This window comes from Anomalospiza imberbis, chromosome 4, assembly GCF_031753505.1.
Source record: "Anomalospiza imberbis isolate Cuckoo-Finch-1a 21T00152 chromosome 4, ASM3175350v1, whole genome shotgun sequence".
Taxonomy (NCBI): Eukaryota; Metazoa; Chordata; class Aves; order Passeriformes; family Viduidae; genus Anomalospiza; species Anomalospiza imberbis.
In genome coordinates this window covers 55,053,878-55,066,368 of record NC_089684.1, presented here as the reverse complement: position 1 = coordinate 55,066,368, position 12,491 = coordinate 55,053,878, and the positions used below count along the sequence as shown (strand labels likewise).

Below are 12,491 nucleotides of genomic sequence, written 5' to 3'. Positions count from 1 at the left end.
TTTTAAAATTTTTGCCCTGAGACTCAGCCCAAAAATACAGCATCATCTAATAGATTAAATCTGTGAGCTCATAACATGGGAGCCCACTCTAATTCTGGATTTGGGCACTATTAGATTTGTTTTGGTTGCTTCAGTCAAAGCTGATAGAAGATGTCTGACACAGATAGCCTTCATTCTGTAGTCTTCCCCTTGCCTTACTGCATAAGAAAATGGATTTTACCACTATACAGATTCACAATTGGCTAATAGTTAGATCTCATGAAGGACACAACCTTATCCACAAAGGCATATTTCTAAAAAAGGAGTACCAAAAGAGAAGATTGAAACTGCCCCCTGAATAAATCAAAGACCAGTGAGGGGGCAAGACAGAAATTTCAGACACCTTCCTTTTAAATGTGTGGAAATCAAGCAGTGAAGCTTTTTTATTAACCTGTGCTAAGGATGACTTCGATGTCACTGTGCTTTATAGATGTTAGGATGCTGAAAAGCAGCTAGGGTTTTCATTTTCCAATTGACTTTCCAGAATTCTTCACATGGAAGACAGAAGTACATGCAATCAGCTTTTCCCTGTTTCAAGCAGTGTATCTTCTGAGTGTATGTGAAGTATCTTCTAGTGGCCAGTGGTGTGTGTGCCCAGTGTCCCAGAATTTTGGATGTAATTATGGGATGTATGATCTGAGTATTGAATCTCTATTTGTAAGATACAATATGGTTTGGGAGATGAATCTCTTACCTCCTAACCAAGTGTCCTAGCCACTGAGCTTATGGAGGCACATGCAACAGTGTTCTACAGTATTGATCAGATAATTAATTCCTTCAATAAAATGTTCTATCACAAGTTAAAAAAATAGTTGTGCAGTTGCCTCTTGGAGATAATATATACTTTTCAGTGGCTGGCCTGTAAAATAAACTACAACCAGCCTTTCTAAATACATTTTCCTGCTTCACAATCTCATTATTCACTCATCTATATGTAGGAACCTTTTAATCTTTTAGGTTTAAGGGGGAGAGTTAATATTGTTCTTTGAGTAAAATCTGATAAGCTATGTATTTCCCTTTACTGCCTTGTTTAAAACTCAGATGCACTCAGCATTTTAATCTAAGCCTATTTTATTTCCATGTATATCCCATGGTATTTCTTTATGCTTGATGTATTTCTCTGGGGATTTTTTGAAAAGCTTTGACGTTGACTGCCAGGTACTACAAACAGGTTCATTCAATACTGCAATCAACTATTTTATTAATAGAATCAATTGGAATAAATTTCATTAAGTCAAAACTCTAAAAACAAGAGATGGCATATCAGGAAGCTTGTAAAAAAATATTTGTAGAGGCTCTAGTCCAAAAATAAGATCCTGGAAGCAGTACTGATTTTCCTATTCTTTCCTGTGGAAAATAACTTTTATAATACATAGGGTGCCATCCCTGCTCACAGACAGACTTCATTGCAGTTTGAAATCAAGTACATTCCTTAGAGTACAAATAGTTTTGAACTATTTTGTTAGCTTGAGTCACTGGGTGGAATTCAATCACATCTGCAATCTTTCCTAAATGTAGACTTAGTATTTCCCCTCCCAAATTTTTAAAGGCCATTCCACCGCATTTTTTCAAGTGCTGCATTAAACAGCATGGCTGCTGTGTTGTCCCTGTGGTGTGGCCTCTGCATACAGCATGCTGTGCTCTTAGGTCTGCCATGTAAGGGCTGCCTGGGCTCTGATGTCCGTGTGATTGTCACATTAATGATGTGATATAGATAAGTAATTTTGTGGGAACAGGACCTAATCACATTTTTCTTCAGTAGCTGTCCCCACTGTGGTAGTGCCAAAGGTAAGCATACAGCATAATTTGAAGGTGCAGGGGGTACAGGCAGAACAAAATGTCATTGATAACAAGGAACAAAATACCATATTTTTGTTCTGTGCGAAATATTTCATAGCAAATAATAACACAGAGCTGTGAGTGTGCCAGGGAAATGCTATCAGTTCCACAGCAAAATGTGTTCAAAAGGGATTTAGCTGCCATTGTTAAAGAATAAAATTCCTTAACACCCTGCCTGAGATCTTTTGATCTACTGCAGTAGAAATGCCACAGACTCCTTTAGACTCCTTCTGAACTGTTTCAGATGCAATAGAAATTCTTATTGAATCACTGAACACCGAGTAAAGGCAGGAGAATTAATATGTCCTGAAAGGCTGGTAAAGCTCAGAGGAGAGGTGGTTTACAGAGATAGAGCCATTATTCTTTAACTGTTGCATGGGATATGTTGATTAGAAGTGCAGTATCTTTGAGTTTATGTTAAATCTGAGAACTTGGAGTCTTGGAATTTAAAATAACAGCAGAAGACAGAATTCAAGCAAACCATTTGGCATAGCTTTTGCCAAGCTAAGCCAGGCCCACAACTACACAGATTATTAGAATGGTATAAATCATGCCTCTTGTTGTAACAGGAACTTGTAACTATAATAATTAAGGAGTAGGGGCAAGAATCCTTCAGCGCAGGATGGACCTGTGTAGCAAATGTTCCTCTAATGATACTGTCCTGTCTAGATTGTGAGCAATCACCAGAAATGGGAAAAGAATTATCAGAAGTTAGGAGTTACATTGGGTCTTTGACTACTAACTCTCATACTTAGGCCCAGTACTCATTTTCAAAAGGCCATAGTCCAGTTTGCAAGAATTCAGAATGCTTTGAGATTAAAGAAAGCCTGTGGTAGCTGGGTTGTGGAAATCCTGTCTTCCTTAAACAGGTAAGAGAGTGGAGAGAGCTGAGACAGCTCATCTCAAAGGTGTAGTGAACATGTTTTGTAGTGTTGTACCTCAGTTTTATCCATAAGAGGAGGTTACTGCAGGGAGCTGTTAAGCTATTTATTGTTTGTGAAACAGCTAATTATTATGGTGATTAGCATCCTAGAGGGATCATAGGAGGAAAATAATAATTTAGTACTCAGTGCACAGCTTGTATATTTTACAGTAAATGAGAAATATTAAAATATTTTTCAGAAATCAATCAGTTTAAAGGATATTCATAAACCTAAACATGGAGCAGAGAAGGGTGCTGTGGAAACATTATATGAACCCTAAATGTATCATTATAGGGGCACAGAACTATATTTAATATTCAACCTAAGTTCTGGTCTTTATTTCTGAGTTCTTGTCCTTGCACTTTTTTATTATTATTTTTTAGTATTTTGTATTTTATAATTCAATATCTAGCAGTTGTAATGGGCTCTTACACAATATTACATTATAGCAGTGTATGCCCTCCCCCAGAAAAATTCCACTAGAACTTTTTTTGTCTATGAATTGCAGACAAGCATATTTGATGTCTAGATAAATATCCCTTTGTTTCTGTTGAGTGGTTCTAGATTTTGATCATCTAAGAAATTGTAATTAAACTTGTATTTAAAAGAAGGCAGCATCTAGAAGACCTGACTTGTTCTTTTAACAGAAATCCTTAAGAGAGTTTTAAAAATATCAATATTTTAAAGAAAATAAAGGAATATATGTGCTTTCAAGAGGGTTAACACTGGTTTGCAATGAAAGCAAGCCCAGCAAGGCAGTAAAGCTTCTTGGACTGGTAGGATCATGTGGAGCTCACCCAAAAATAGCTCATCTTCCTGCAGGAATACTGCAGTGTCCATGTGACTTCCCAGAGTGGTTTTGTTCCCTTTTCAGGGGGGAAAGCTACCTGTCCCCACTCCTGCCCAGAAATTATCTCAAATGGCATCCAGTTTGCCAGCAGAGCTCCTATCACCGCTGTGTATTTGACAGTGAAACTAGAACTGAGTTTTTAGCTTGGATGCCATCTGACTAAATCACCCAACGCTTCTTGTGAGCGAAACAGTCTCAGCAATTAAATACTGTTCATATGGGACTAGTTTCATTAGAACCACCAGAAGATGTTTGTTTTCCTAGGCTTGAAACAATTCTGCATCAGGATGAATTTGGATAATTCTGTTCTTCAGGCATTGAAGAGTGTCGTATTTTGAAGTACCAGCTACTGACATGACTAATGTCACTTTTGTCTAGCTAAAAGCCATACCATGCCTTTTAACTCTTCCCTCTTTCTTCATTCATTTCATATCAGCCCCTGAGAAGATGTGCCTATGAGGGGTTGTGCTACACTGGATTGTTTCTGCAGCAACTTTCAGAATAGTTGTTTTTATAACACATCACCATAGCCAGTAAAACCAGATACTCTTTTCTACTGCAGTCACATGTGAGCAACAATTAGGGCACGGGGTCTCATTCTCTTGCCACTGTTGCATTTTAAATGCCCTGTACAGCTTGAACCGAAACATTTTGTTGTTCCATCTACAAAACCTGGTCTTTTTAACTCAAGTCTTAGTGGCATTGGATTTTAGCTCTAGGATTTGGACACCAGCCCAGTGTATTCACATGGTTCCCTCACTGGCATCAGTCATGGAACATGCAGGGGAGCATCTCCAAAGGGCTGGGGGTTCAGTTTGTCACCTGTGTCTCTCTGTCCCTCTCTGTGCCTCTGTTAGGAGCTGTACTCTAAGGCTTCCCATGCTTTAGCAGAGTTGGTGACAGAGCTGTTTCTTCAGACCCTGCCTGTGGTGACCAGCCTCTCTGTAAGAGAATGTGAGCTTCTGAAAGAGGAATGGCAGGAGAATTTGGTCCCTCAGCTGGAGAAATGGGAGAACCACCGCCAGAGACACTGGAAGCTTTTCCAGGAGCAGCTATTGCAAGAAAAAGAAGTAAGATCCATGTTATGCTTTGAGATCTCAGTGTCTTAAAAATGAGATACAGAAAAAAATTATCAAGGTACTTACTTGTGGGGAGTCTTTAGTGTATAAATATACAGGCTGGTCTAGACACAGCTCTATGCTGAGGAGGAGCAGTTTTATCTGCAGCATGGAGTGAATATGTATGCTGTGCATGCAGGCTTGCATAGAGGAGTCAGAGAGTAATTACTGAACATCTGTCCACAGTGTTTGACAGCTTTGTCAGCACATAAACACTTTCTGGCAAGGCTGCTCTCTGATGTCCTCAACTCTTGGCATCTACAGAAATATTTCAAAAAAAACATTCACCAGGTCTGTTTGGAAAGGGTACATATAAATACAGTTGACAGGCAAGGAAGCCTTGCAATGATAAATATTTCTTACTAATTTTTATGTATTAATACTGTAATAACTGGAAACATATGATATGTACTTTTATAAACTTACTTTACTCTGCGAAGGTGGAAAAACACACATCCAGCTTTCCTGCTCTGTGTGTGCCCACCACAGGGGGCATTGACACCAAAGGTAAAAACGAGTAAATGCTGAGACAGGTGTCTTTAGCATCAGACTGGGGCTCAAATATGCCTTCACTTTATTCATGCAGTGCTGTGTCTCTGTTAACACTGCTTCTAACACAGCTTAGTTCAAGACCTTCTCTATTCAAAGGTGTGTCCTTTCCTAAATGTTAAGTGAGTGCTGCAAGGTATAGAGTAATTGGAGCTTCTTAAAAAAAAGGTTGGCAGATTTCTTTAACACTGACAGAATCATACTTTCCCTTGCCCTCATTCTCAAAGTGCCTAGACAATCCAGTACATTGTTAATGAGGTACTGAGCAAGTCCCTAATTATTGCAAACTGCGTTAAGGTGTTCATCTTTTTCACCCACTCGCATTTAGGATTCTGCTGCAAAACACTGTGATTCAGGAAACTGTGGGCTCCCTACTAAATCTGGTAGAGTTATTTCCTAACCAGTGGATTTAGAACACCCTTGGCAATACAGAAGTAAAATTTTTCGTTGAAAATGTTGAGACATTTCCTTTTATTCTTCTGTATTTTCCTTAATCTGGAGTTATGCAACATGCACCTCCCTGATCTTTTTATATTTCCATTATTGTAACTGACCTGTTCTGAAAATCAATTCTCTTCTTCTGTTTTGGTGTCACAGGGCTATTTAGCAAACTAAACTAAATTGTGCTTGGTACCAACCACTGATGCCAGTGGGTCTGCTTACATGCTTAGTTACATTTGTATTTTCCAGGACTGTTGGGTGGCATTTAGTGTTTGATTTTGGCATACCTGTACTTTCGGTGATTAATGAAAAAATGTCTGACCTCAGGTTTTTTTTTTTTTAATTATTATTTTGCCATTTTTTATCAAAGATTAGATTAGAATACCTGACTTGTCAGTTTTAAACCTTGCTGTTCATTTTCACATTCATAAGGTTGCACAAATTGCCTGTCCTTGTATGTGCATGGCCTGAGCAGCCTGGTCTGGTAGGTGAGCTACAAGCACATCTTGTAGCACACAGAGCCCTAAACAATGTGGTGGTAAAAAAACACAGAGAAGCAGGAGGTTCTGGTGTGCACCTTGTGAATAGTGCCATGTCAGAGTGCACATTAGGGCACCTCTGCTGTGGCCCTTCCACTGTCCCATTGAACCTCAGCCGTTGTTCAGGGCTGGAGAGGATGCATTTAACAAGAGACTCACCACAGAGCGGGGATGTCTCAAGTCTGATGTTTTGGTCCAGAAATGCTGTTTGTACATTCCTCTGTTGCTATCATTGGGCACACTGTTGAGTGGAGAAACTATACCCTGGGAATTTTTCTCAAAGGATTTAAAGGATTAGTTCATCTCCAGCACTCAGCTGCTAGATAATAGGTCTTTGGGCAGCACTGTGTGATGGATTCATTGTATGTGAATTCAGGTGTTCTGGTCATGCCCAGCATAGGTTATTTAAATTAGAAAATTGACTTTCCATCACAAATTGACTTTGTGTACCCTAGCATGCAAATTGTAAAGCAGATGACTTCCTAGCTGGAAAAAAAATAAAATAGAATAATAAAGGGTTTTCTGACATCATTAACAGTAATTACTGAGATATAGAGCTATAGAGGAATTAACTTAGCAGTGACAGAGCTCTCCCATTGGTCTCTGAGTCACCACTATTGCAGCTGGGCTTTATTCAATACAAAAAAATTCCTGAGTGGCAGACAGAGCTGTCCTAAGGACAAGTGATTCTGCAGAATAAATTCCAAGAAGAGATAAGAGTTTCTCTTAGTGAGAAAATAGTCTTATGATTCCTCAAGACAATATTCTGTGCAGGAGCCTAAGTACCTTTTTTTAACTTAATGCTTGTGGCTTTTTGGAAAGGATTTGAACTGGAAAAAAATCTGCTTTATCTCCAAAGGGAGCATGCAGGGAGATAGCTATTCCACCAAATCTAGGCTGGTAAATTTTCATGACTCTGAAAAACATAATGCATTATATTATGTTCAAATGCAATGTGCATTTCTTGTCCCTTTCCTACTATAAAGCAGCAGCATGAACATTTAAGCAATAAGCTGACGCTTGCATCCTACAAAAAGGAACACTTGGTTCCCACCTTAAGAAGAGATATTGGACACTTGTACCAGATGGTTATGGCATTTGGGAGATCCCATAGACATTAGAGTTCTGGGTTTGACAAAAGATTCAAAAATCAACATTGATTTATGTCAGTTGACAGGCCTTTTAAATTGTCAGGCATTTTGCAGCAGGAGATATGTCTTTCATTTGCCTCTTGATAAATGTGCTGTGCTAGGAGTTACACAGACGCCTGATTTACAGGCTTGGGAAGTCTTAACATTAGAAAACTTTTCACGAGGGCATTTATGTGTGCTTTTCAAAGTGGCTCTAAAAGACATTTTTCCCTTTCACTTGAACCACCTTTTTTTAGATGATCTTTCCTAGCATTTATACATGTCTGGAATATGATGTCCTTTGGGTGAAAAGAAACACTTATACAACTGAAAAGAAAAAAATCAGTTTCATATATAACTTTGCCTTATAGGCTTGCGGATATGAGTGAGGCAAATGGGAGTAAATGACTAATGAAAATAAATTTTGAGCATTTTCCCACTTAGTCCCTAATTCATGATTTCTGCACCAAGCTGAGACTCACTTGGCAGTCAGTGTGCATCACACCCCATCTACAGGCCGAGACAGAGAAATCCCTTTCCTTTCATTCCCTGAATAATCTGTACTAAAGATGTCAAAACAGAAAGGAGAGGCATATTCCTCATCTTAAATTGCCAGAGAGTAATACTTAACTTCAGCTGTGCTCTGGAAGATCTTGTAATGCACTTGAGACCGAGAAGCAAAATATTTGGAAGCCTACAGAATAAAAATGGGATGAGATTTCCATCCATTCCCACATCATCCCTTGTCACCCAGAAAATTGAACTGGCACCTGCTTACCAGTTTTGACATGGTGGGCATTTTATCACTTTCTCTGGTTAATTTTTTCATAGAATTGGTATAACACTTCAAGAAGCCAGACATTCCTTGGACCTTAACTCCCTCATTTACCATACTTTTATCACTGGTTTTACTGGTTGAATGCAGGGATCAGAGAGCATGAGCTCTGTTCCAGCCCCTAAGTTTGTGCAGCAGCATGAGTTTGTCCCCTCCACACAACCTATCTTTGAGCAAAGTAAGGCTGTTCCCAAGAACAGGAAGCTTGGAGACGTGCCTCGTGAGTATTGGTGCAAGCACAAAGCCTGACCTTGATACCTGGCCTGAAGAAGTAGTTGTTTCTGTTTTGCTGGTTTTCAACCACATGCCAGCAGCCTCAACATTCCCAGAGAATCTTCACTGTCACATTCCTGCCTCTCTGTGTGAGATCTTCCTGTATTTTGGAGGTGGAAAATACCCAGCTCTGCTAGCCCATCCCAGTGAGCTGCCTAGGTGTTGTTTCCAATTAAGCATACAGTATCCTGTTTATTCCAGCTGATCCTTTCTAGCTTAATCATCTTCCTAATGGCCTTTTTGAGACAAAACACTGGTTTAGTATTTGGTCTAATTCTCAATCTTCCTTATTTATCCTCTCATCATAAATATGTAATGATTCCTCTTTCTTCCCTCTTGTTCTCTTACTACTTACATGACTGAGGGACTTTTAGTGTTCAGTTTAATAACTGTGTGCTGGAGGAATTTCTGCTGTATTCTCAGTTTCCCCTTGGTCTCAGGGACGTGCAGAGTCATTTTCTAAATTCTGCATACGGACTACCTCAATGCACTCTTAATGGAAAAGGTGACTCATTTTTTATAAGGAACTCCTCACTACTACAGAACTAGGCTGTTTCTTCATAAACAGAAGTAAAGAACAACTACAAGAAGCACTGTCATTGTTATCACTGACAGTGATAGGATATACTTTTGGATAGGATATACTGATAGCAAATGAGGTGCTGTATTTTGGGTTCTTGGCTGCAATATTATATCATTTACCATTCCAATTGCAATTCAGGTATCATCTCCTGCATTCTGTCTCTTGGTATATATATACCCTCATGCTGTTTGACTTGCCGTTCAAGAGCAACTTCTCAGTAAATAATCAGGTCTCCAAAAATGATGGAAACTCACAGCTGAACCACAGCCAGTCTCTCATTGAAAATAAAATTACTTCTGGAAAGTAAAAGGTTGTTTTCAGACTTTATTTGAACTGCTGAAAGAGACATTAAAGTACACAATGTGATGGATCTACAAGGCGTGTGCAGAGAGGTGTGAAAACCTAGGAGCTAAATCCACAGAGCTGCTAAAGGGAAATGCTGATTACAATTATTACTTCAAGCAAGTCTTTGCCATCTGTCATGATGATACCTGAAGACCTGATAGACCTTAATTTAATGCTTGCAGCGTGCAGTCAGAGAAGACACTGTGCTCAGCTGTGCTCTGTGATTATCAGACTCACCTAGATTCAGATCAGTTGAGATCGGGGTACACAGGTACATCTGAGGCTCTTGCTGAGAGCAGCCTGGTGGGTCTCCAGTGCCATGCAGTCTTTTGGGCTGTGCTTCTCATGCTCAGCTGCACTCTTCCCATCTGTCACTTGTTGACTGCCTGCCTGCCCATCCTTGTCCGGCATCCTACTCAGGAACGTGTTTTGGTAAGGTTTTCTACATGAAGAGAGGTCAGTTAGATGTGTCACTGTGTATTCCACAGAGAAGGCACTAGCCATGAAAGAAATACATTTTTATTTTGAAGCCAAAATGAAGTTTCTGATGTTCTCTGCACTTCCAAGGGGAATTCATTCTGTGCTCATAGAGAAAGCCTCTCTCCTGCACAGTTCACTGCTTCCCAATGAAAAAACACATATCCAGCAGAGAGGCCCAGTACCACTCCTAATTTCTAACACTAACAATTGCGCAATTATACATTTGTGCTGGCTTTAGCACCAGATGGAAACTAAACTGAAAATGAGCAACTCCCCTTCCCCTGCCTGTTAGGGTAAGGGAGTGGCAAAAGCAGAGACTATGGATTGAGATAACAATTTAAAGCACAAAGCTGTGGAGTAAGAAATGCACAATAACAGCAATATTAATAGCAAAGGTGTACAAAAAGAGAAGGTGTTTTTCCCAGCAAAAAGGAGCTCACCACTGGGAAAAATCAAACAGATGGCAGATGCTTCCTATAGGATGTGTCCACTTGCTTCACCAGACAAAGGGGATATGGAGACCATTCCCACTCACTGCCCACGTGGCCATCAGGAACAGAGGCTGTGCCTGGCTCTCAGCAGCCACGGGATGGAGGTTGGCTCGCTGTCCCGCTGGTGGCCGCAGGGCAGTCACACGCGTGGCCGCCCCCGAGTCTCTGCCCAGACTGCTGCGGGTGGCGGTGATCGCTGCGGCGTGGGTAGCGCAGCAGAGGTACAGGGCACGAGGAAACCGAGGCAGAGGAATAAGGGAACGACACTTGCCTGAGTCTCCAAATATTTAATGTCGAAGTGGGGCTGAGGAAGTGACAAATCTGAACGTGAACAGAGTACTTTTATAGGGTAGAGGGAACACGGGGAGGACACAACCTTTGACCAGTAGGAGGGCATTAGGGAGGGGGGCAGGGTAAGGGCTCCCCAGCAGAAGCCAACACGGGGAGCGAGCAAACCTTACAATCCAATTCTGCTTCGGGGAAGGGATGAAAGACAGGGAACACTCCAGAACCAAAGGAGTGTGCTGTCTTTGACAGACAGGGGTGAGACAAGGGAACAAGGGAGGTATACAGGTGGATTGACATGTGGACTGACATACATTTTGGCAGGGAAATCTGTGGTAAACTCAGGACTGAACCATTAGGGAAGCCAAATGGGGAACATAGACTGAGCCATTACAAACTTATAACAAGGAATATTGAAACATACTGCAGGAGAACAAACTGTAAAATAACAGACTACCACAAAAGGCAGGATGGAAAGGGAACTCCCATGGCTAACATTTCCCACACCCCCCATTCTAAAACAATGGAAGCCAGCGACAAATCTCGTAAGTCAGGCTGTGCTGTTGCTCTGGCCACTGTCAGCCGCTGCTGTTTCTCCTGCCCCACTGTGCTGGTCCTGCAGGTCACTGCCACTTTTCCAACCATTCTGCCACCTCCTTCAGCTCAGCTCATCTGGCCCAGGCTCAGCTCAGCTGTTGTCAGTGGGGCTCCCCTCGAGTGGGCTGGGGTTCAATCCCAGCGGTCCTTGCCCCGTGGCTGCCTCTGTCGCTTCAGCCCTGCTGTTGATGAGCGTTGTTGCCGCTGTCCTTTCAGCACCCAGTCCTGCAGCTGCGTTCCGGAGACAACGGGAGCAGAGCAGGGGTGCAGAGGGGCTGGATCTGCAGCGGCTGATGCTGACACCTTCCTGCTGGAGAGGGACAGGCAAAATGGTGCCCACTTCTGAGGAGTGTGCTCATTTTCACCCCAAAACCACTCCCACGTGTATGATGTGGGTGGTATAGAATAACTTCTTGGATGTGCCCACACTGCACTAAGCTTCACTCCCTCCTGAAACCAGGACACATCTAATCCTTTGCTGGACATACTGATCTAGTGAAACCTACCTGTCTGCCATAATTGAAAATTTAGTCCTCGTGTTCTGAATGATGCTGAAACACAAAGTGAAACTGTCAGACACCCTGGGTATTATATTTAATTTAGGGCTTTGGATACATCTGCAGGTAACCTGCTTTTATTCATCTGTCAGTAGCCTAAAATACACTCTTCATCTTACAGTAAGAGTTGAAGCCTTGCAAATATTTCAGCTTATGACTTAGTATTCCTTAAATACTGTCAATGTACTAAACAAAATCTTAAGTCCATATCTCCAAAAGTTTACAGTCTAAAGGCAAATCCATCAAAATTCATTTAAAGATTAAATTCTTTGATCTAAATATCACTGTGAAGGAGCTGTAAACTTGCAGTCCTTATACTTACCTAATCACATAATCTCCATTTCCAACTATTAGCACTGTTTACTGTGACAGAAATGTGACGGAAGATGGTACCTTTATTTTGTTTAGTGAAAATAAAAACTACTTTCTCTACTGGTAAAAAGAAAAAAACAAATACAAAGTCTACTGCAACCTGCTGATAGGAGTCAATGCAGTATTTTGTGCCATATTGTTATTTGTTTTCTTGTTTCTCTGTTGCTTAAACTAAAAAATCTGTAGGAGACACAGTTGAGGGCTGATCCAAACCAGTGCAAAACTTTTCAGTGAGTTTTGTTTAA

The 12,491-nt window shown here is 40.9% G+C and overlaps 1 protein-coding gene across 3 annotated transcripts in view; it reads left to right on the top strand.

Moving 5' to 3' along the window:
• Nucleotides 1-12,491, top strand: part of EVC (EvC ciliary complex subunit 1) — a 49,556-nt gene that overhangs the window by 26,093 nt on the left and 10,972 nt on the right. For all 3 annotated transcript variants that reach the window (XM_068188653.1, XM_068188651.1, XM_068188654.1), the window contains exon 12: nucleotides 4,509-4,721. In XM_068188653.1, coding sequence (XP_068044754.1) covers nucleotides 4,509-4,721 — 213 coding nt within the window. The remainder of the gene's footprint in view (nucleotides 1-4,508; nucleotides 4,722-12,491) is intronic.